Source organism: Poecile atricapillus, chromosome 1 (assembly GCF_030490865.1).
Source record: "Poecile atricapillus isolate bPoeAtr1 chromosome 1, bPoeAtr1.hap1, whole genome shotgun sequence".
NCBI classification, from domain to species: domain Eukaryota; kingdom Metazoa; phylum Chordata; class Aves; order Passeriformes; family Paridae; genus Poecile; species Poecile atricapillus.
This window is the reverse complement of record NC_081249.1, coordinates 103,259,214-103,284,732: the sequence shown is the minus strand read 5'-3', so window position 1 is coordinate 103,284,732 and position 25,519 is coordinate 103,259,214. Positions and strand designations below refer to the sequence as shown.

The following is a 25,519-nucleotide window of genomic DNA, read 5'->3' as shown; positions in this document are numbered from 1 at the left end:
ATCTAAATATATATTCCTGACATATAAAAACTGCTATACAAAATAATTCAGCAATAAAATATGGTTTTAATAAGAAATTGATTTCTTTTTAAGCCAAGCATCATCCACTCATTCTTTGCACAGTTAAACTTTGCTGCCTTGATGCCAAAGAGGGCCATTTACACTTCAAGACAGAAAAATTACTGATATTGGTTGACTCAATCCCAGTACATCCACTTTTGTTCTAAGAACTTTAAAATGGTAACATAACCAAATCCAAAGTTAAATCTACCAAGATTAGGGACTTTATGTCACAAACACAGCAACTATCAACAGAAATTCTTTTCTCAGCCAAGAAAATGTCCCCACATAGAAATCTTTGGTCATCCAACAAGACGAATACAAATTAAGCTGTAAGAATGCCAACAGGGAAATTTTGTCTATCACCTCTGCACAAGCAGACTTTGGTGGAAGCAATTACGATTACACCAATGGAGATCAGCAAGCTGAGGCCATAAATCTGGATTAAAACACATGCAGAATAAACAGAGAGAAACTTCAACTCTAACTGACCACATCTTGTTTCCATTTCGAGGCTAAATGCAGGTCCAATGCTACAGCTTAGTCAGCACAAGCTGTACTTTGAGCACAATCCTGCTTGGTTTAATAACCAATACCAGGTTATTAAACAATAGCGTAAGCCAACTGATTACATCCCCTATATGCCATTAGCCAACATGGGATTCTTCCTATATTGACCAAGACTTCGTTTTTTAATGTATTTTATTAAAATTAGCACTTCCACAGCACTTTAAAAGCTAATTGAGGGCTTGAAGAGGCCACTGGCCTGCTACCAATTTTCCTCCAGCAATTGGGAAAGCCAAGCCAGTTACAGCAGAAACTCCAGCCTTTTTAAAGGGATAAGTTTAGCCAACCGTGTTGTCATCCAGTGTCTGCAGCAGCTCATAGCCATTGTCAGCCAGAAGCAGAGCAACTGGAACATGAAGTGTGACAAATTTACTGCTGTTGCTTGGGGCCCTGAGAGATGTTGTGCAATTGTCCAACATCAGATCAATTCCATGCTGTAGCCTGGGAAAGAATCAGAAAGCAAAGCAGACATTAAAATTCCTGAGCATCCTGACTGACTGGAGGTGGAGATCCACAAGGCTGCTGTTCTACTTCCATCCCCATAGCACCTGCTTTCTGAGATGGGGAGATTAGAAAGACACAAAACACTCTCTCTTCCTTTGACAGTTTAGAAAACAGTTGGATACATTAAAAGTGCAATCCATGTATTGTAAGCTAAGACTAACAAAAGCTGTATCCCTACTTGGTCTACAGAGGACCAGCACATAAAATTTCAGTGTCTCTCCTCTACTTTCTAGATCCCAAGTTCCTCAAATACAGGCAATTTAGATAATTTCCTCAAGGCTTTTCAAGTCTTACATCAAAATGCTTTCCGCAACAACCACTGTCCCCTCCCCGCTGCAAAAAAAGGCCCACAACCCACTTTCTACATTGGCTGTAAGATTTGAAACCAATCTGGGTACCAGCCTGGATGGGGATGGGGAAAAAAATAGTTACCAAGTTTTGGACTTCTTCATTATTACTAGACTTCCTTGACATAATGTTCTTGTCTTGTTTGCAAGATCAATCAGCTTTCCTTACTTCCCAGGACTGAACAGTGCAGTGGTCCAACATAACTTGACTTTTAAACTTTGGAATGTGCTGTAACAACACATTCACTCTCTTTAAGCCTGCAGTAAGTTTGAAAGTTCAGCTGGAGCACTTTCCTTTATAATACACTGCAGTATCCTAGTCTCTCTTGATCATGCATAAATCCAGTGATTTGCTAGCTTGTATAGCAAGTTCATTTCTGGCAGCAATCTCTAAAAAACTGAAAGCTGGAGTGTAGTGAGAGTTGTGCCTATTAAGTGCCTTGATTTGAAAGACAGGGATCTGTCAAGGAAGGCAAGAACCTCCCTTGGAATGGAAAAATTACCTCCTTCCCTCCAAATTATTATAACCTGGAAATTACAGGGCTTTCAGGTATGGAAAAAGGAATAACAGTTCTTTACTAGTACATATGTGTACAACAAGGCAAACAAACGACAACAATGGCAGCAACAACAAACAAAACCAGGAACCCAGTAAAATCAGCCTTCTTTCGGCTGTCAGGCACTTTCCCCTTTGGTGTAGTTACAGTAACAGCTGGCAGGAGCGCTGCTGGCTCCCAGCCAGGCAGGGCAGGTGTGATGATTCCCCCAAAATTGCAAGGGGTGCTGTGGTGCCGGGTCAGTTGCATCTACTTCCCATGGTAACGCCTGGCGGGCTGGATGTCAAAAATAGGCGGCAGCAGGAACCTTGGAGCAGCGGCTGGGATGGCAGAGGCAGGCACACCCCCTGAGATTGCAAACAAAATGTAATAGAAAACTCCACAGCCTTAGCAGAAGCCACAGGGGTTGGATGCATGCTGCAGCCAGGGAGATACCCTCCAGGAATAGGGAAGGGGTCAGGTTCCCGGGTTTCCCCCTGGGGCACCCAAATAGATTGTGAGGGTCCTTTTTCCAGTCAGATCAGGTGTTAATAAGGGCCCGATCCAACAGCTTCTCTAATGAGCACAGGCTCACCCACGGTAGAAGATGCAGTGCGAGGGCAAAAGGTCCGCAGTGGCAGCAAATCCTCCATGCAGCGACTGCAGACCAACGGGTCCTTCCTCCGATCCCGAGAGTCCAAGAGGAGCCTAGCCCTGCACTGCCCTGTCAAAATCTGGCAGTATCTCTGCCCTTCCCAAGAGAAAGCCCCTCAGCTACCGTAGTGCAGCCAGCTGCACTCCTCCCCATCCCCCTTAGTGACATTTTTTGTCTCTTTTAAGTACTGGTCATTATTGTCTCTTAGCAACAGACGGGACAAAATACTAGGAGAGAAAGAAACAAAAGGAAAAATCCTAACCCCCAACATTAAGACATATGCTTATATTTACATTAATGAGTCTCACCTTATCAGTCAGTTGATACATGATTTTGCAGTTCTATCATCCACTCCCAATATCTACGTTCTATCAGACAAATCTGGATTTTTCATATGCAGAACTTTAAGCCATAAATACATCAATTAGTTATAGCAGTCGCATATTATAGCTCCTTCTCACAAGAGAAATAAATGCCTCTGGTCATATTTGCCAGAGCAACCTTAGTTTACAGCATGACTAAATTTAAACTGAAAATTACAACATGGTATTTAGAAACTAGAATGGAACACTCCTGGCAATAAGTGACAAGTCCTAAAAGTAAAGTACCCAAAACTATTATCAAAGGAAAAAATTATTAAAGACTTTCCTATCAAATTCAGAAACTAGAATACACACTACTTTATGTCAGTCCACAAATTTAGATTCTGGAGAGTGCCAGCCAGCTATAAGATTTTTTTCATAACCCCTTAAAACCCTCATTTTGTTATAAATATCTATTATAATACTGTCTTTTAGCAAGTATTAAGATGAATGTTATATGTATAATGTTAGAATGGCTTTGCTGTGTGGATGTAGTTGTTTTTTTTCTCTCTCCTGATATTAGCAAAAATTTAGGCATAAGTGGTAATAATTCATATAGTATGTTTGAACTGCCCACAAGTTAGGATAACCCCCAGTGAGCAGGTGATGGGGACCTGGCTGCTATCAACACTCATCCCTGTGGAAAGAAGGAGCCAAAGCCCAAATTAAAAGATGATAAGAAAAGAATTAAAACCACAAGCCAAGAAATGCGCGTGCTCTAAAAAGGCAGCTCCAAGGAGTGACCATGCAAGACAGTTCCTGGAAGATGTAAACTAGTTAATGGAAAAGTTTGAATATGTATAAAGTCTATGAATATGCACAAAAGTGATGCAATAGAAATGGTATATAAAGGGTGTTTCCAAAACACTAGGTGTGCTCTTGGCAGAGCACCAAGCACCTGGCCGTTATCCTTTGCTTTATTATCTGTGTCTCTTATTGTCTTTATTAAACCTTTTAAATTTTACCAGGACAGTGAACCTTGTTTTTCACAATTTGCTACATGTGATTTTCCACAACAAAAAATTCCTAATTTCTAACCATATACTCCCTTTTCAATTTCTTCAGAAACTTATATCTACAGTTTGTCAAAAGCAGATGTAGGGCAAGAAAATACAGTAGGGAGTAAGAAAATAATAAAATTCAAGTCTGACTTAATCGTTTATGACATCAAACCTCTACAACAGTCAATGCTGTAAGAAACTGACACAAGATAGTGCTGTTGCAGCACAGATAACTTTCTATCATTCTTTCAAACACTTCCGAGTCCTACACATGTAAATCACTTGCATGTAAGCCTTATGTTTACACTGGAGAGTCTACATTTAAGCCTTACACATTTAAGACTCAAATTAAGCTTTAATATAATCAAGTTCACGTGGATTTGTGGACTGCAACAGTGAATGCTTTGAGCTATCTGGAAACAAAGTAAAGGAAAAAACATGTCTGTCAAATGGTCAGCAGGGCAGGTTCCAGCCTCCAGTTTGAGGAATATTTAAGAATGCTAGCTAGGGGACAGATCACCTTCAATACTCACAGGGCATGAATGGAAGAGGAGACCCTTAAGGTGAAACACATTTTTTTTTGAGAAATGAAGCAACAAAATGTGAGATGTCTCAAGTTCTCTTATTCCAAGTCACACATATAGCGCCAGTTAAATGGGTGTGTTATAGACAACAATATAATATCAGCTTTTGCATTGATATATTAACTTTTTGTTTCACAACTATTTTAATATAGAACAATTTATACTTTTAACTACTTTTGGATGGTATAATCAGTCAGTTTCCATGTACACTGTAGAGTTTATATGAATAGTAATGTAATAAATACGTTGTGCTGTAGGCATTAGCAAACTGTTAAAAATAGAGACTAAAAATACCTCTATGTAACCAGCTTGAAGAAAGGTGCAAAACCACTAATTTTCCTTACATTTGTGAACTGATGAATAAGCATCCAGAGTACGAAATAACAGGATAGGAACATGGGAACACCTTAGCTATAGAATATCCTGCAGGCAGGTCAGAGGTTAAAAATCAAACAAGAAGAGAATCTGGAATATCAAGAGTTCCCAAGGAAGTCTGAATAATAAAATATATGAATATGCACAAGCCTCTGGAATGACACAGTATAAATACAAACTACTTCCAATCTATGGGGTGCTCTTTGGCTGTTCAGCAGGAACACCCCAGTGCTGGACTTTTGTCTCTTATTTTATTCCCTAATAAACTTTTTAAAAATCCTGAAGAGTTACGCTGTTTTTCACAGATGGATTTATGGGTTGATATTTTTTACTTCAAAAAACAAATGTGGCAAATTACAAAGAAAGCTTCTTTTTGTTCTTTCACCATTTGTGATTACAGAAACCTTGCTGCCAGGGCACACAACATCATATTCAAGCCACTGTATTCAGTAAAAAAGGTAAATTAGATGCAAATCATATTTCTAAAGTGCATAAACATGTCAAGATGATTGCAGCCAGATGGACAGTAACACCAGTAGAGTTCAACAGCCTTTTCCTAACAAATCTTCATAGAAGTTTCAGTTCTCACTCTGAGACAATGAGCAAACCCAAGACTGGGATTCACTGAACAACTGAAAAGGAAGCAGACTGAGTGTGTTCCAGGCTCCACCCAAAAAGAAACCACTTGCTCTCCACTTGATTGTATTCTTCCACTCAAGGCCACACAGCTGATAAAGTGCTTGTGACAGCAGAATGCAGGATTATGCAATGGAAGGAGGTAGAACACTAGCCAATATTCAGGTGACTCGTGTTTCAAAGCTGCACTTTCCTCCTGGAAGCCAGCCCCAAATTCAAATCTGAGTTTTCTCCCCAAGAGAAGCAGAATTCTCCAGCTATACTAGTGAAAACTCCTACCTAACCGGATGGTCGTAAGACTCTCAGGAGTGTTCTGCAGCTTCTTGGATATCCATGCATTCCCTATCCTGCCCTGCTTTAATGAGCAAATCCATTAGAGCATTTTCCCCACAACAAGATCTTTCATCCATTTTATTTGTTCTCAGTCAAAATCCTGCCTTGATTTTCCCAGTGTGGTTGGATAGTTCTGAGAATTTTAGAGACATGATTGCGTTCACCAAAATCTTCGCTCAGGAAAGCAACTCATAGCACCATTCTCATGGCCATATCTAGGACAAAGGTGTAACAAAATAAACAATCCTGATGTTCACAAAATCCTCCTTCTTAAAATCTTTCAGGTATCCTCAGGTAATTACTTACATCCTCCTTTGGTGACACCTGGCTATTTAGATTAAAATAAGGAAGACATTTTCTGCAAAAAGGATGATGAAACACTGGTACAAGTTGTTCAAGGTTCCTCATCCTGGGAAGTGTTCAAGGCTAGGCCGGATGGGGCTTGGAGCAACATGGTCTGCCATGGCAGGAAGGTGGAACTGTATTGCAAAGACAAAGTACATTGGGCCTGATTAGCTTAAGAGATTTGATAATCAGGATGCCTTGTCAAGAACAAACAGAGCTTTGAAGACTGCAAGAGGATTGGATCAGACTGGCTACAGGGAAGAAGACTGAATCAAGTAGATGTTGCAAAAATGTGTAAGTTTAATTGTATGATGTTTAACCCAATCATTGTAGTAAAAATTACTAGCCTTCCTAGAATAGTATATAAGCATATGTAGCCCAGAGTAAACTCAATTCTGATTACCACTCAGTTGTCCCGTCTCTCTCCATTGCCAACAGAATTGGATCATTTTTAAAGGTCCCTCTGAACCCAAACTGTTCTAAGATTCTACAACATGCTGGTTTTCATGCACTTCACAGAGCCAAAAAAGGAGCAGGACTGGGTTCTGACTTCTCAGTATTGCTTCACTGATACCATCTTTTACACACTGTCACAAATAAAGAGACAGAATAAAGCTACTTTTTAAGCCCTGCACAGCTTTGTGTAATTCCTCTCTAAAGTGCTTTGAAACCAAAGAGCCAAGCAATGTATCTTTGACCAAGAGCTAGCAATATATCTATGCTAAAAATGTGCCACTGCAGGGGTAGCTTATTGCACATGGCATATTAGGAAAATTGAAGATCAGAGTAGCAGCAGACTACTAACCCAGCAGTTCATAAACATGTCCTCCTCTTACACTTCATGGAGTGTTTCAACTTGCTATGACCCATGCCACTCTCTGATACAGATTTTTGGCAATAGGCAGGCTTGTAAATCTAGTGTTCTAATGATTGAATAGCCTCAGTTCCAATAGAGCTCAGCACTATAGAGGTAAAATGCCTGGGAACAGATTTGTCTTGTAGAGACAAATCTCTACAAGTCTGATGTCACCGATAAAAATCCCTAAGGAACCTCTCAAAATATAAATAAAAATCAGATCCCAGTTTTCATCTGCATCGCTACTTCTCAGGAAGCCACCACAACACAATTCCAACTCACAAAGTTTTCAGGCCAAGAAGGAGGACACTTGTTAAACTGTTCATCCATTTCAGTACTGCTTAATTACGCATACAGAGGCACTCTAGAGGTCCTATTCCAGCTCCTATTTATTCATCCTGGCTTTAGGCCGCCTGGATTTGCCTGTCCAAAGCTAAGGGAGGATATCTGCCTGGTCTGTGCTGCCTCTTGGGTAAAAAGTGCCAAGTCTTCCAGGTGTAAATTCTTCCTGTTTAGAAACATCAAACCTGGCCATCATAAAAACCCACCTGACACTATCACTATCACAGGGATGTTTTAGCAGAGGAACTTTGTGATTTAAGAGCAGGTAAGAGGATTCCTACAATGCATTTCACACTTTAGATGGTATATTTCTTCATCTACTGGGAGAGGATGATGGCAGCAGCAGCAACAACATTGAAGTCCAAAAGTCTGCAATGTGATTACCAAGATACTCTCAGAAAAAGCTAGAGCAAGCCACTGCAAGAGTATCAGGGTATCAGGTTATTTTTTTAGTGAGACTGTTCCACCACATAAACATCTGTAACTGCAATGTTTAGAGATGTTTTGGTCACAGCTGAGTTGGGACCCTTCTGTGACTAAAGGACAAGCAAAGCAAAAAAGCCAGAAACTGGAGACTTCATTGTCAGTGCATATTTTAAAATTTAACTAGATCTTTTCTGCCTGTCCTTATCTCTATGCAGCTACCAGCAGACCACAAGGAATAGAGTAGCAAAAAGCAACTCACTTCCATGTAGTCCCATCTACTGCCTGGCTCCATTGAGTTCACTTCTTTCATGAAGATGAAGATGGAAATAGAGGAACTTCAGGAAAGTTCAAAAGGCAGTACAGCTTTGCATGGCTTATATCTAGATTTATTAGATGCTGTGCAACTCTCTTAAGTCAGACAGCCAGTGATGAGAGCATGTCTTCTTCCAGCTTTACCTCCTTTTTACCCCACTAAACCACTGGAAGCCTAAAGTTTGGAACTGCTACTTAAATCAACTATACAATAGCAAAGTCTGGCTGACCTCCCATCAGACAAGACACTGACATTGTTCAAGAAGGACCAGTTTACAGAAAACAAGTCAATGTACCTGACATATACCTAAGCACTGAGCAGCTTGAGCCCATGAAGCCCTTGTGCCACTCTACTATTCACTACTCAGAGCTTAAGAAAAACAGTTTCACTTTCAGCATTATTTCCATGAATTAAAAATAGCTGCACAAACACAGTTACTACATTTGGCATATGCAATCCCAGTGACTCTGTAGACTTGAAGAAATTGTGTTAGCCTACATTGACCATATATTTTGTCTTCATTTCTAGTTTCAAAGATAAAGTTCTGTTTGTTCAATAAAACTGTTAATAAAGATGGAAGATTTTATACAAAAACAAAATAGCTGTTTAAAACCATCTTTCCTAAAATAAGCAGAGCTAAACAAAAGCTGATTTTATATCATGACAACATGTTTTAGCCTTGGTCATTAGAAGGTGATTTTATGAATATCACAGTTTCAGATCACAGACAAACACTACCAACATTTATATTCTTAAATAGTATCTCTTCAGTGATGAGACATGCACTCTTTTTTTAAATGAACAGTTACATTACAGATGGTAAACACTGAAGCAAAGTCTTTCACTTGAAGCATACCCCGCCCCATGAGAGATTAATACCCAGAGGTATTATTCAAATCAAATTCTGCCAGATTAGACACTAATAATGTTAAGCAACTGCCTAAAGCTAGTCTTTTTGCCCATCCCAGCACTCAAATTATGCCAATGTCAGATTTTGTTGTTGGTTTTGGTTTTGTTGTAAAAAAACCACTTTTTTTAAGCAAAAACACAAGCAAATTGTTTTCAATTTGCACTAACTGGCTGGCTAAATACCACAAACATACCATGCCATCTGCTGAAGGAACAGTTAAGCCATAGAGACAGCAGTTCTGAATGGAGTAACAAAAACTACAGGAAGAAAAACTTCAAAGGGGCAGATTTTCACTAGTTCTTTTTGTCTCTAGGCAGAATATGGGAGGATTTCAGGCATTCACATACTTAGAGGCACAAGCCAATTGCTCTCTAAGTGTCACAACAACGCAAAAAGCTGTTGCAGAATACACTGTACTAATTTTTGTATTTAGAAATTGAAGTAACGTTTTTTTACATAGCATTTTAAGCCCTTTCTTTAGTGATCTCATCTTTTCAACACCACTTAATACTAAATGTCCATTTTGCAAAGCTTTAAGAAAAGAAAGGCTAGAAAACCAAGAGAATACTAAATATTCCCATTAGTGCTGCAAACGTGCTGAGAACTTGATGACTGAGATGTGTCCAGAACATGACCTCAGATGAATTTGGCCCATCCCAAGTGCTGTGTGAAAGGTGCTACTGTATAACCTATTACTACCAGCAACATAATGTTTATCAAGTCATTAAATTATCTCTTTTTCAGGAAATATGACAAGGGACAAAAACCTCAAAATTTGAGCTTCCCAGTTGATGTGGTGAATTTTTGTCAGTTAGCCCTTTTAAAGCAAATGGCTAGAAGAACATTTGTAACTTCCATATGGTGCAAACAACTTAACAAGCAGCACCATGTCTGCCTGAGGATCTTGTCCCTGTCCTAGGACAAGCAGGGTCATGAGCTGCAGAGGTGCTGAAACGTTCTTCGTGTAAAGAGAAGTTGCCTGGACATTTAACTCTTTCTTCCTGCTTAATTAACTTGCAAAACATGTAACTCAGCATCTGAACACACAAGCACTACTTTAATCCAACACACAAAAAAATTTCTATTGTTAACACACTCTGTCATTCCCAATTAATTTCATTAATCAGCATAATTTGAGCCAAACATACACTTTTCATTAAGGTCTATTCACAAGCTTCATAAATTTTAGCTATTCGCTTCTGAGGAAAAAACTACATCACTTCTTCCCTCAAAAGCAGTTTTGAAACACAAATCAACCACAGAAGCTCTCACTGTGCAGTCAAGAGTTAGGGGATGAGCTAGAAGCAGTTCTCTCCATTTTGGCTATCAGTGGCTTTGCCACATCTGGCAGCACAAGTACCACCACAACAACTGGGACTCAGATCCCACTGTCACCAGGATTTGCTTCCTTTTGTAGAAGTTTAAATAAAGGCAGCAAAAGCTGTTCTTCATATTTACATTTATTGTGAAAACATTAGGAAACTGCATGTACGGCTTCCTAATTGAGTGTGAATTTTTACTACAGACAGATATCTTATTATTTGAAAATCTTCAAAAGATGGGATTTATGTGACTAGATGAAAAACTTCATGGTGTGGACACTTCAGTACTCTCTTTACAGCCAATGGACAGAAGAAGGAAGACAGCAACTCATTTCCTCCCAAAATACATCCTGTCTAATGAATCATAACTCAAATTATGCCCATCTCTCTCTCCTGTTCAAAGAACAACACACTCATATGAATGATCCTTGGGATGGGCTCATTATTCAAGCATGGACTCCTGGAGGAGGTGGCAAACCAAACTGCATAGTAGAAGAAAAAAGACACCTGACAAAAATTGACTAGACATTATTTTAAAGCAAACACCATCACCAGGCTTTTCAGCTTGATATCAAAGGTAAGTAGCACTATAGAAAATGCACCTATAAAAAACCATAATTTATGTGAGAGGGAATAGAACAGATTCTAAATTACACAAAGGACTCTGCCTTAGTTCCTGATGAACCTTCCTAACTACAATGAAATCAAACAAAAATGACACCTAGGTAGAGTCACAAATTACAGCTTCTAACTTCTGCTGGAACAAAACAATGCAATGTAAACCCCTTGACACGTATGCAGAATCCACTAAAATACATTCAGCAACAGGCCTGGTTCTGAAGTCTGGAAAACACTATTCCTTTTCGGAAAAAAATACAAAAGGAGGATATCTCAGCTCAGAGACAGAACTTAACACAAACTAAACCAAACAGCATACCTAGGCACTGTGAGAGACTGAGCCTGAACTCTCACATCCTCAAAACTGAGAGAAGCTCCAGTAGTCGGGATTTAAAACACACTGGTAAGGACTCAACAAAGTGAACTTTATCACAGCTGACATCTTAATTTCTTGTCAGCTTGAGGAAAAACAGTCAGGCATGTTCAGAAGAAGGATTACCAATCAATTACACAGGGCTGGACAAGGATCCAGGCAGTCAAGTTCATGGCCATAGTGAGTCTTGTTTTCTGGAACATACCTCATACTACATAGATGTGCATACTAAATGTGAAAAACCCTCATCAATGAAGTAATCAGGATACACTGCACATATTTTCCTTCTCTGTTTAACAAAGACTTAATGTTAGGTAGTGCCAGAATGTAATCAGAACTTCCTGATTGTTTCCCACTAAAAGCACAGAAAAAAAAAACACTTAGAAAGCAGCCATCAGTTTAAATATGCTTTACAGATTCAAGAAACAACATTCAAATTTTAAGAGAGCTTAAATAAAGACATCTGAGTAGGCAACATAAGCTGACTTTTCCTCCCTCTTTAGACAGGCAACACTGACACCTACTGTCAACACTGTCAAATGGTTTTACTTGTACAACTAATTAAAAAAGTCAAATGTATTTTTACATAGACTTCTGAAAGCATATTAAACATTTCCTACTCAAGGGTTTCCTTCATATCACATCTACTGCATTTACTGAAGAACTGAAGTTATTATCCTGTCTTGTAAGATGCAATTTAAATAGATTCCTCAAAACCAACTTATTGACAGTGGTGGACCACAATTATACTTTTTCATAACTAATATTTTTGAACTATTATAATTAAAGCAGATCTGAAAAAGGACATTTTGTTTAACTTAATACTAGCACTTCATGGTTTTTATCACCACAGACATTTAAGTAGCCACTCAAAAGCAAAAAAACACTGTACCTTTCTTATACCACATCTGTGTTGGAGTAACTAGGTCCTGACTGTGCTCTTGCCTAGTTAAACAAATTTTATTGCTGTTGAGAACAGAGTAGAGGCTTTCCACAGAAATTTTCCAACAAAGAAGCTCCATGATTTTGGCATTCACAAGGCATGTCCATGGGCCAGCTCTACAGTCAGTCCTAATTCAGAGTACTCAAGTATTTACACATCAGAAGCCCAGAGACCACCATGGAACGACAGGAGTATCGGCACAACCTTGCTATCTCCTTTGCACATTCCACACCAGAATGTTGGGGTTTTTTCAATATTTGGAAAGATTCCTCCCACACAGACACTACAGAAGTTACAGGAGCTACACAAAGTATTATCCAAAACCTTACCTAAGCAAAGAGAAGACATCGTAAGAGTTACGAACACAGTTCTGATCCACCTGGAGAAGAATGTTCTTCAGGGTACCTGAGTGATCCTTGAGGAAAAAAAAAAGAATATTATTTTAAAAATAAAAAAAAATCCATCTTGACTAAGAGCATGCACTTTTAGTAGAATAAATGATCTTGCATTTAATGTATTTTAAATCTGTCTTTACACATGTTTTATCTGTGGCAGGTAGGAACACTTTAAGCTGGCAATAACTTATTATTATAATATTTTATATATATTAATGTATTATATTATACACTTACATATAAAGGTATAAAAGTTTACCTATCAGTTTTCCTGTGTTCTAGATACATAGTGTGTTTTCTTGAACTATATAATCCATAACTGCCCAAATTTTATGCACAGAAACACTGAAAAGTGCAACTGACAACACTGCCATTCTTCAGCTTCAGTCAGAACTGAGAACCCTGAGAGCCACGTGCCAGAGAATTACATGAACATGAGATAAAGCTCTACCCTTTATCCATGCTGTAATACATTAAAAAATCAAAGAAATCTTAGTTTTGCGTGATGTGAACAAGTTTCTGGAAGTTAAAAAGTAAGAATAATGTAAGGTTGTTCTTTCAAGAGACCAAAGTGTCGATTCTGCACAACAGGTATCAAAACAGTAACAGACAAACAGCAATTCCTCACGCTGCAAATGTCAAATATTGAGCTTCTCTGTATCAGGCACAGTCACATAAATTCCTAGAAAAGTCACAGACTCAGAAGTGTTGCTTTACACAATAAATTTTAAGCAAGTCAAGCCACCTGGCAGCACTGTGAGAAAGATTATGGATTGCAGGAAACAAGGCACTTACTTTAGTGTATGAAGCAGCCCCATCCTGTGATCAGCCAGCTTTCCAACAGATAGATTCTGAGTACCACAATCCCTTCCTAAAGATTCTTTCCTGTCCCAATGGGAGTCTGTCTCCATATAGAAGATGTTGAAATTCAGAGTTAAACATCAACATCTCCTGACACAAGTGTGTTAACCACAGGCCACACAGCAGACATTCCTTTCCAACAAATATATGGCTCCACCTAAACAATCCTGAGATCTACACACTACGTAGCACATCACATTGCTGTAGAGGCACCATCCCAGCTCCTCATTTCAGCACCCAAGACACTGCATGCTAAATGCTGAAATCCAGATATCTGTCCATAGAAGAATACCAAAATAACATCATCTTAATGTGTGAAAGAACTAGGACGGTGGAAAACTGAAAATGCACAAGGTACCAGCATCACCATGCCCTATCCCTGGAAGTGTTCAAGGCCCCATTGGGTGGGGCTTGGAGCAACCTCATCTAGTGGAGGGTGTCCCTGCCCATGGCATGGGAGTAGAACTGGACGAGCTCTAAGGTCCCTTCCAACCCAAACCGTTCTAGGATTTTATAGCATGAAGTTGATGGTGTTTCAACAAACACTCCCTTCAGAAAGCAAAGTGCTACATTTCTCGGAGAACAAGAGGACTGACATGGAATAACTGGTTTCAGGAGTGAAAGAATTTGGAGCAGCAACCTATTTCAGCCTTTTCTTTTTCCCCCCCACTACAGTTTTGAAAGGAATTTTCCAAACAGTCAGGCACCAAGTGGTATATGCAAACTGTTCTACCCTGAGGAAATCTACAGAACATCTAAGGGTTTCAGACTTAGCTATTAAGAAGTTTACCCTCTGAAAAAGGAGTGTGTCTTTTTCTCTGCCTCATTTACTACATATAGACACATATACTTGTATACACACAAAAAGGTTTTACTTGTACAAAGTGGCCAGAATCTAGCTGCTAAAAACTACTTAATACGCATATGCGGAGAAGACTCTGCCTACATTGATGGACACCACAGACTGAAAAAATAGAGAGATGCAGCTTTCCAAAGATGAGGCTCTTTCCTTCTTGATGGTTGAAAATGAAGCTATAATTCAGCATCCCTGAAAAATACAACTTATGTTTCTCTTCTCCATGTTTCTGACAACATTTGAGCTATGGAGAGCTGTATTGGCTAGTTCTGCTTTTACTTCTTTAAGGAGAAATCAGAAAGCTAGTCATTAACTAGAAGCTACACTTTCTTCCCTCAATGCACTTTCTGAAAAGGTATCTCGGCAAGAACAAGAGTGAGTTTTATCAGTTGGAAGCAGCAAGCATAAAACAGTTGAAAGGCAATGTGTAAGTCAGGAAGGGATTGAGTAAACCATGACAAGAAGCCTGGCTTTAGGTAATCTAGTATAGCATCTAGAATTTATTATGTTGAACCTCGGTAAATACTGGTTTTACACACAAGCATGAAGGCTCAGAAAAAACCAAACATTCAGAAAGCTGCTCAAGGTTCAGGAATACTTTAAATCCAGGTTAACAGCTTCAAAATAAATCCCTGAAGCACATATCTATCTTATTTAAACATTAGTCCAGTTCATGCTACTCCAAAAAAAGGCTGAGTGTATGATCAGTAGAGAGGGTGAAACAGAGAGGAGAAAGTGCTTCAGTGGTCCAGTGCCAGAAGGGAAACAGGGAAATACATTGGACATGGTTCTGATGAGATCAGCAGAATGCTGCTGAAATCTTCCAGTAAAAATACTTCTACAAAATAATAATAAACTTGTTCAAGTCCAGAAGTTGGAGGTACCATTATCTGAAAGTCAAATGTGATCAAGAACAAAGCAGCTATACTGGCAGCACACTTTTGAATTTACACTGAGAAGAAAAGCTGTAAACACTAGAAGAGCTGCTGTCAGACATCTGTAGTAAAGAAAGACTACCATTCAGAGCTCAGAAAGCACCCACACAGGTTTTTGAAACATTTGAAAGCCAATCTTTTTCCTTGCCATGAGCTAGGGATCCATGGCAGTAAAAAACCTGCAACTTGAGTAAGAGCATGAATCCAAGAGACCAGTCAAATTGCTGCTGGACAGAAGAGGTAGAAGACAGGTAAAGCTCCTAATACCTATATATGGTCAAGGATACAGAACTTAAAAGTTTTATGGCATCTCTAGAAAAAAAAAAGTTAAGAATCAGTGACAATAACAATAAAGAGGCTCTGGCTATGGTTCTTTAACTCAGGTAAGACAATTACTATACTACAATTGTCTGGGATACTTAGAGTTTCCCCACCAGTAATGCTACAAGAGTTTCCTACTTTGCTCCTCTACATGACAGGCTAGGACTGTATTTGCTACCAAGATACAGAATGAGGAACCTGCAGGGTGAGAGACCTCACCTGCAGTGATGCCTCCAGCTCTGCGATCTCCAACATCAGAAGGACATGGAGCTACTGGAGCAAGTCTAAGGAGGCCACAAAATGGCTCCTAGGGCTGGAGCCCCTCTGCTCTGAAGACAGGCTGAGAGATCTGGGGGTGTACAATGTACAGCCAGACAGGCTGGGAGAGCTGGGGGAGAAGAGAAGACTCCAGGGAGACCTTAGATCCCCTGCCAGCGTCTAAAGGAGCTGCAAGAGAGCTGGAGATGGGCTTTGGACAAGGGCCTGGAAAGACAGAATGATCCCAGTGGGTCCTTTCCAACTCAGAGTATTCTGTGACTCTGCGACAAGGGGGAATGATTTCACTCTGAGAGTGTGGGTTAGATCAGGAATTTCAAAGAAATTCCTCCCTGTGAGGGTGTTGAGGCCCTGCCACAGGTTGCCCACGAAAGTGTGGCCGCTCCATCCTGGAAGTGTTCTAGGCCAGGTTGGATGGGGCTTGGAGCAATCAGGGAGGTGTCCCTGCTCATGGCAGGGGGCTGGAACAATATGGTCTTGAAGATCCCTTGCAACCCAAACGATTCTGTGATACAATTCTATAAACAAAACCAAGAAGTACCTTTAAACCTTATGAGCTAGGGAACAAGCCCTGACAACAATCAGAAAAAGAAGATAATGTTCCCATCTTCAAATTCAGGCCCAGGCTGTTAGTACTGAAATTTTGAAAAACTACAATTGCATCCTGCTTCAGGAAAATTGAATGCAGCTGTGTGTCAAGGAGTCATTCCTTCTCCAGCTTCCAGGGACTCCTTAACACAACCTATCCATACCACAGTACTGCCACCAACAATTTGAGATTAAAAAAAATGTTAGATGCACTATTTTACAACAAGTAAATTTAAACCTTTTCATCATTAATGAGGTAATAACCAGAGACAATATTGGCTGGATAGGCACAAATACTACATGAATCCTTAGGGAAAAAAATCCATGGGGTAAAACAGGTGCAGCACGAGCAAATAAATAGCTTCCCATTAAAGACCTACGAAATCTAGGCTTCAGACTGATAAACAAAACTTAGTGGGTTTATATTTGCCGTGAAAATGAGTCTTAACAACCACATCACTTTCAATATGTCCTATGTTTGAATGAAATGTCTGCCTCAAAGAATACAGTCAAAGCTTATTTTCAGTAACCAGAAGGTTTTTGGACCCTAAATGCTACACTTTAAATATTTTCAAAACATCACAGATATCTATGCAACCAAGGCAAGATATTAGTTCACATCTGTCATGTCAAAAAACTATTCCTTCTCAAAACAAAGCATTTTAATGTTCCAAGCATCCAAATGTGAAAAATCAGTTTCACAGGCTGAATTTCAGTTTGACACCAGTACCAACAAGACAGAACAAATACAAGACACCCTTACCTTCTGTTCAAATGAAGCTCCATAATAACCATCATTGAGACCAAAAATAATCTCATTTGGGTTTCTTGCATGGATCTGTAGGGAAGGAAGAAAACAAATCAGTTTACTGCAAATTTTCCCACCAAATGAGCAAAAATTTCACCAAAAGTCTAAAGCAGTTTTTTTATCACTTGTAATTCTAGAAGTACATAAAACCACACAGACAACTCTTTCAATAATGGAAAACCTGTTTTCTTCACAGCTTTACTGTCACCATGTTCAGCCATTCTAATTTGGAATCAGAAACACTAGACAAAGGATCTTTCCTATTATCGCATTTCTGGGTGACAAGAATAAATAAGAGAACTGGAAACTATACAAAGGTAAGACTCAAGAGTTCAGTCTGGAGAACAGAAAGCTCCAGAGAGACCTAATAGTGCCTGCCAGTGCCTCAAGGAGCTCCAAGAGAGCTGGAGACAGGCTTTGGACGAGGGGGAATGAATTCTCACTGCCAGAGGGCAGGGTTAGATGGCATATTGGAAAGAAACTCTTGGCTGTGAGGGTGGTGAGGTCCTGGCACAGTGTGCTAGTTTTGCACAGGTTGCCCACAGAGGCTGCTCCATGTCTGGAAGTGGGCCATGATGGGTGGGGCTCGAAGCAACCTGGTCTAGTGGAAAGTGTCGTTCCCCCCCCCCCCCCCCCATGGTAGGGGGTGGATCAGGATGATATTTAAGGTCTCTTCCAACACCAACCACTATATGATTTTATGATTTAAAGCTCTGATGTAAACTAACATGAATATCTGTAACCAAACTTTAAAATACAATCTTCAAACACACTCATTTCCTTTCTTAGCATTCTCTATATTAATTCATCCAGATGTTTTGTTTCCTGAAGAAAGAAGTTGTGAAAAAATATTCTCACATTACCTGCTGGCCCAAGTATTTTAACCCATCTAGATTGACCTTCCATTCAATCAAAAGCTGAAAGTGCTCCTTCTTGCCACCCCAGATCCTCACAACAAAACAAGAGACAGAGGTATCAAGATGATCAGGCATTATTCCGAAGTCCAGACTCCTCCATGTTGGATTCTAAGTATTCAAAGGATAAACACAATTTAAACAAGCTGAAGCTAGTCCATAAATTGACAATTCAGAAAGTAGCAAAGCCCACCTCAAAGATTTTTTAAGAATCTTAAGAATGAGGAACAGCAGTCATTTCAAACTCTGCTGTTTCTTTACCCTGTTTGCTAGACAGAATTCTTCAGTTAAAAGGTACATGCTGTAAAGTACTTCAGAAACTGTGAATGGGTTTTGCTTCCTTCCTTTACAAGACTTCAAAGAATTTACTTCAGAAATTACTAATTCAGTTTAACCAAATCAGTAACTTTAAAAATAGAAGTAATATTCCTTTCACAGTTACAATTTAGTTTCTGAAAACCAGAATATAGCTTGTATTCCCAAAGTTAAATGCTGATCTAGTCCCCAATAATTAAATTTGCAGAACTTGCTGACATATTTGCTCACATTCCTCTCCTCTTTGACTGATGCTTAATCCTCAAATGCTGTCACATCTTTACTCCACAAGATCAAACTTGCACCTGGAGCTTTTCAGAAGCAGCACATATTAAGCTAAACTGCAAATTCCACCACAACTCAGATTTGCAAACACGACGTGTTCCAAAAATTTCCACTCATCCCTAACAACACCTAAAGGACTGACCCAAGCTGTAACAAAACCAAGTCAATCCAACATTACTAGTGCCAAGAGACAACAGGGTGTCCAAAAGCAGAAATGGGAAAGTGCTTTTTTTTTATATTTATTTCTCTCCCTCCTCTGCTAAACACAGAAACAGCAGCTCCTCCAAAACAAAAGGTAAGAACCCACCACTCCATGAAAGAACTTGCCTTCTCTTGTACTGCTTAAGCAGCTTGGAAAAGGCCTAGCATCCCTGAACTGGGATGAGTCTATTTGAAATAGGATGCCTCTGCAAAGAATGGAGAGGCAAAGTTACCCAGTAAGTATTACAGAATAAATGCTTTAATCAGGTCTTACTAACAAGAAGGAATGTTTCATAGCTATTGAGGAACAAGAATACCAGGTCATTAAAATACCCATAGATTATATACAGGATGTCCTCAAGACATGTTTTATCTAGATTTTTGTCATTCCATCTCTTAGGTATTGTGGTTAGTTTCCCTTTTTTTTAGGTTTTTTTTCAGTTTTTCCTTTTCCTGGTTTAGAATAGACAGACCTAAAAATCCTAACAACTTAAGAGAGAAACTGGAGAAGTTAGCAGCCTTGAGTATGCAGACAGCTTTTCCATCATTCAGGAGGGTTTCAAAACAGTTACCCAGGGTGCTATAAATGGAGCAGTTCTACCTTGTTAATGCAGGCATTAAAAAGTCTTCAGCAGGTTTTCAAACTCCCTTAGCTAACATTTGCAACATCCTACTCCTAGCCTATTATCACCCTTCCTCATTTGAAATAAACTGTTCAGTTCTGGCCCCCTCATCTAAGCTGAAAAATTCAGAAAATCTAACATGTTTTCAATCTTCAGTTTCCTACAGCTATCAGCTCTTCAAAGAATATACATATATATCTGGCAGCTAAATGTTCCTTGCTCTTTTCCTACACAATACAAAGATGTTAATAGAAATCAGCATTTCTACTGCTCAGTAGCTCCCTATTCTAACCCTAATGAAAAGAATCTGAAAAGGAGGAGAATACAATGCTCCTAACAGAACTGAACAGTGAAAAGACACATTAAACAGTTATGGTATTTAGCAGAGAAAACAATATAATGCACTAAATAAACAGTTTTTAAAACAAAGTTTTTCCACACTGAAGTAACTTACCAGAGAATTCTTGATCACCTCACTCTTATAAAATTCTGAAGAAAAATAAGTAAAAAAGCACCTTTAGATTAGCTTAAACACTGATACAAATCTTAGTATTTAAACCGAGAAAAAAAATTACAATAACAATTGTTAGTGGACCCAGTTTACTAGTAATCAATTGATAAGATACTTCAAAATGCAGTCATGCTTTTGACTAAAATCACTCCTTCACACGTACTTATTACAAGTCATTATTTAAATTTAGTATTTCATCTTTATACCCATGATAATCCTCAAGGTTTACTGAGGCTTCGATTTCTGAGGATAGAACATGGCACAATACTTAACAGTATTTGGATGACATTTGCAAAAATGACTGGTTTGCCACACAACATCTTCCTGGGACACAGCAGCTTGGATAAATTAATTACAGCACCTTCCAGAGGAGTGATGCCGACCTGTTCTAGGTACTCAGAGAGGGAACAGCCAAGTTACCTGACAGACGTGCCAACAATCCTGTATTTAAATGGGAATAAGCAACTTCTGGCGCACAAACCTTGGCTTTCCCAGTCAAAGCAAGAGCTTAGAAGACTTCAGATATACAGGAATAGAGGCAGGAACACAGATTTAGCACAGTATCCCAGCCCACTGGAGACCAAGGATAAAGCTTTGATGAAGTGCAAAACAGTCCCTAACACCTAACACTGCAGAAACAGTCATCAGTGACAGGTTTAACCAACCACCACAACAAAGTCCAGGCAACAAGCTCACATTTTCTATTCTTATCCTTCTAAAACACCAATCTTGGTAAAAAAAGCAAGGCAAGATGCCAGATCTGTCACTGTGTCAGATGAAAATAAAAACTGGAGATGAATTTTGATTTTCTCTTAATCACACCAAAATAAGCATAAAACATTTTTAATGACATCTCTTCATGATGAAGAACTATATACTGTAGTGGGAAAGAAAAGCAAGAAAGAGAGGAGATCTAATGCTTGGACACAGTTATCTAAACTAGAACAGATGCCTAGATGCTTCATGTCATTGGCTGACAATTCTATTTTTTGAAAACTTTGGTAACAGTATGTGCTGATATATGCTCTGTAAAACAACTGGTATACACCAAGTGGGACACTCTTTCCCACAAAGGACAACTAAAGCTCCAAAAGCTTTAACTTTTATGTGCCCTTGGAAGTTCCCCTTTTCTTACATCATCACTCAGGGAAGAGCAATGACAAAAATAGGCTGATTTAGGAGACTACAAAACCTGTCATCTGTTTTGCTTCCTTGGCTGCTAACACTGAAAACTTTCATGAAATTGAGGAAACTGGAGAGCTCTTTTCCAGTGTTAGCAAAAGTGACATAACTAATGGCAGCAAGTTGTCAAGAAATAAAAAAAAAAGAAAGAGAATTCATATCATAAGAATTCAAATATTAACTAGCAAAAGGGTTGACAGCAAGCCTGGTTTACCTTTATAGATCCTGGCGTTATCACACAAGTGAAGAGTGAAATATGTATCCAAGAGGCGATAACCATTCTTATTAATAATGTTACGTGCAGCAATATTCCGAAGATGACGAAGCCGGCGCTAAAAATAAGAAAAAGAAAATTCGAAGAAGTATCTTAGATGGAAAATTAACCCTTTCTCTTTTTTCAGAGCATTTTAATGATTCCTAAAGCACTGTTGTGGAAAAAAAGAAAAAAAATCCCACCAAACACTCAATTTTCTCTGTCAGACAGCAATTGTAAACAGCCAAGATTTAGCAAAGCCTCAGGACAAGCAACAAGCACCTACAAGCTTGGATTAAGCAACACTGATACTCAAGAAGCTATTCTTATTCATGTCCTGTATGTCATTGTTATCCCACATGACTAAATCACCCCAAGTCTTTGAGCAGTTTAAAGCAAATATGTGACACTATCAGCTTCAAACACAGCAGCACCATCACCCAGATGTTTTGCATCATAACACTGGAAACACTTTCCAGCCAAAGCTATTTTCAACAAGCATTAATGGACAAAGAGCTCAAACAAACCACCACCTAATCCAGAGCCATAAAGAACTGGCTGAACAAAGCTTCCTAATTTCACAGTAAACCTGGAGACTGCTCTAACAACCTTAAATAAAAGTAAAATACATCAGGAAGACATATCAAGACTTTCAAGGATAATAAAGGGCACAAGTAAATTTCACTGTGAGTTACCATCTGCTGTGATGAGAGTCCTTTTCTCTTGGAATGAATACAGTAGGATATGTCATAAATATTTCGTTTAAGTGATTTCATCCAACTCCAACAGCATTGCTTAGCTGTTGTTTCTACTGTAACTTCTAAGACCCATGCTTCAAACACTCTCCTATGAATGCAGTGCTCAGCGAACTGCCACTTCAAATACATAAAGTTCTCACCAAATCCTTCAGTGTCATATTTTCCCAATCAATCTCTCAACTCACCAGTGTCTCACCAATACCATGGAGATGTTGACAAATGACTCCACGTACTTCGTGGACCACCACAATCCGCCAACAAGCCTCAAACAACTGGTTTCATGCATACTTTTACCTCAGAGTTCATCTTACACCATTTTTTCTCAAAAGCATCTTGATTTTTAAGGCTGAATCCACCTTAAAAGCTGACTGATCAAAAGCACATTTTAAAAGCTTTTGAAACCAAAAGACAATTTTCCTGTTTGTAGCTTGTCTTAAAAGGCTTTTAACAAGAGTTGAAAGGCCACCATCTATTTTAGAATCATAGTATAACACTTTCTACCACTTAACACCACTCCAGTGATAAATTAGTTTTCGTTCATGGAAAAGTATGAGGAATACTAAATTTCTGTTCACGTGATAGCCTAAAAGTAATTGATGGATTTATTCCATTCAAAGTCTATTTACAACTTAGACTAAAAACAGAGCCTGACATAGGATGCCTAGGTATGTCTGGTATATACATCAACTACAAAATTAAAAACAAAAAATTCCAACCAACAATGTTCTGTTGGACTACATGGTCTTATTTTCTTAGAAACTGGTATCAAAAATGTCAACAGAAATATTAAGCCTCACTTAAAAGAAGCCACATGGACCTTTAACATTTTTTCATATCTAACCTCAAAGCTGCATAGCTCTGCTGGCCATTTTTACGTGCAGCTGAAACACTCCTTAAGAAACAGCTTTGAATATGCATTTTGCTACCTATAAAAATGATTCAAGAATTTTATGTGCCACCTCCTTTAATTAACTTCAGTAGCACAGAAATCAATCAACTACCATGCTCATTCCCTTCATTTTTGGTAACTTTTTGTTTCCTTTCATCCTTTACAAAGAACAGCCCACATTGCACCCTAACAAAGAGAGCAACTTTCTCCAGGTCTCTTTAGGATTACAAACCAATTTGCATGCCTGTTTTAAGTAGCATGTTTCATTGATTAGCTCTCAAGCAATGTCAAACAAGTTTCTTAGCATTCACAGTACACAATGAGGTTTGAAAAATAAAAAAAAAGCTGTCCTGTGTCCTAACCTACACCTGCACCTCTGAACAAGATGTGAGTCCTTATCTCCATGATTTTTGACCTCCTTGCACCCTTCAGGATCTGGAGGTTAAAGTCTCACTTCCAAACCTGTTGGAAGAGGATCATTAAATCTGGGGCTATGAGACCACAACAGAGTTCAGAACTCAATGTGCAACAGGTAATGAGTGTTTATTTGAATCTCCAGCTTAGTCAGTACTGTCCTCCTATCCATTTAGCCTGGCTGACAGGGAACAAATTTCCAAATACATAGACAATTTTATCATTCACATTCTTTAGTGTGAGGTCATGATGAGAGACTTGCATCCTGAAAAGAAATCTTCCCATTTGCCCACTATATTTGCTGATATTATACTCAATTATTCAAATTTCTTCAGAACTCTACAGAGGCAACAGTCAGAGTTAATTAACCTCTCCTGATGAAAGATAATAAGGTTCAACCAGAAGACTATCACCTACAAAGACACAGCCAAAGACAACTGAAATAGGCTCTAGAATTCCTCATCAAGGGCTTTGTTTTGTGACAAAGCAAATATTATTTTGAGGGAAGTTTTAAATCTCTAGTGTTACCTCCTATGCATTTCATACCATTTTGTGCTGGAGACATTGGAATACACAAACAAAAGCAACACTGTGTTGTAGCTCAGCTAACACTGGCATCAAATACTGCCAGCCCCCAGCACTGCATCACCCTTTCTTATTCGTTCCACCAAAAATAAGCACTTGTGAGGCTGCTCACAGAACTGTATCTGGGAACCAGTCTGGATGGAAACTAACCACCTCTCCTTTTCCTAGGTTAGTTTCACCAGCTCAGTTCTTCAATATGGCTCACCACATATCTGGACAAGCAGACCAAGGAGGGGACAGGACAGCAGGAAGAGGCCAGTGGCAGAGAACTGTGGGGATGAAACCACCAGCTTGAAGTGTACATGGAGCAACAGAGTCTGGAACTGACACAAGCCAAGGGGAAGGCAGTTCACAATGAGCATTTGAAACTGCAAAAGCAACTCCTTTTAGAGAATAAACCAGTACACTCTATGTTGAATACAGTAGCTGCAAATAATAGACGATTCTTTGCTTTCCTCCTCCCTCTGGGTCAAGTGCTAAAAAAGGTCCCTTTTCTTTAGTGACAATTTTCAGCTATTTGGCTCTTCCTAAAAAAGTGGCAAGAAATCATCATGAAGGAGTCCCCCAGGATAAAATGCTCTGCAGCCAGAACAGTCATTCCAAAAAGCCCATCTTAAAAATCAAAATAAAAGGGCTAAAAAACAACACAAATGTCTCATGAGTCACTTAACTTCAAAAAGGCCAGTGCAGGCCTGATGTGCAAGATGATAGTGTAGGACCTGCTTTCATAAAAAAAAAAAAGAAGCTAAATATTCAATGAATATAGCTAATTTTCATTGCCATCTCCTCAAAGTGTTTACACATTACCAGCAATACAAGACTGAAGACCTCAGACAGCCATCTACAGCAAGTATCTTAATAAGATATACCACAGCAAAAAAAGTTATTTTTGCAGAACTAATACCATGGAAAGGGTTATTTAACCTTTCCAAGAGCTCTCAATTCAGCACACACAGCTTTAACAGTGGCGTATTTGGATCAGTGATTAGCATGGTAGTACAACAAGTCTAACAGCTCATTCTCAGGGGTTTGTGACACAAGTCCTAGACCTTTGCAATTCCCAAGAAAGCAAATAGAGCAGTGAAATTACACTGCAGGCCTGGTTATCCTTTGCTTTGATTGCCATTCTAAGCTGCGTTTG

General features: G+C 39.0%; 1 protein-coding gene across 2 annotated transcripts in view; it reads right to left on the bottom strand.

Annotated features, from left to right (window-relative positions):
• UVRAG (UV radiation resistance associated) overlaps positions 1 to 25,519 on the bottom strand; it is a 100,053-nt gene that overhangs the window by 63,725 nt on the left and 10,809 nt on the right. For both annotated transcript variants that reach the window (XM_058830004.1, XM_058830003.1), the window contains exons 2-6: positions 21,694 to 21,811; positions 20,241 to 20,275; positions 18,312 to 18,473; positions 17,404 to 17,478; positions 12,738 to 12,823 (exon numbers count right to left, since the gene is read on the bottom strand). In XM_058830004.1, the coding sequence (XP_058685987.1) occupies positions 12,738 to 12,823; positions 17,404 to 17,478; positions 18,312 to 18,473; positions 20,241 to 20,275; positions 21,694 to 21,811 (476 nt within the window). The remainder of the gene's footprint in view (positions 1 to 12,737; positions 12,824 to 17,403; positions 17,479 to 18,311; positions 18,474 to 20,240; positions 20,276 to 21,693; positions 21,812 to 25,519) is intronic.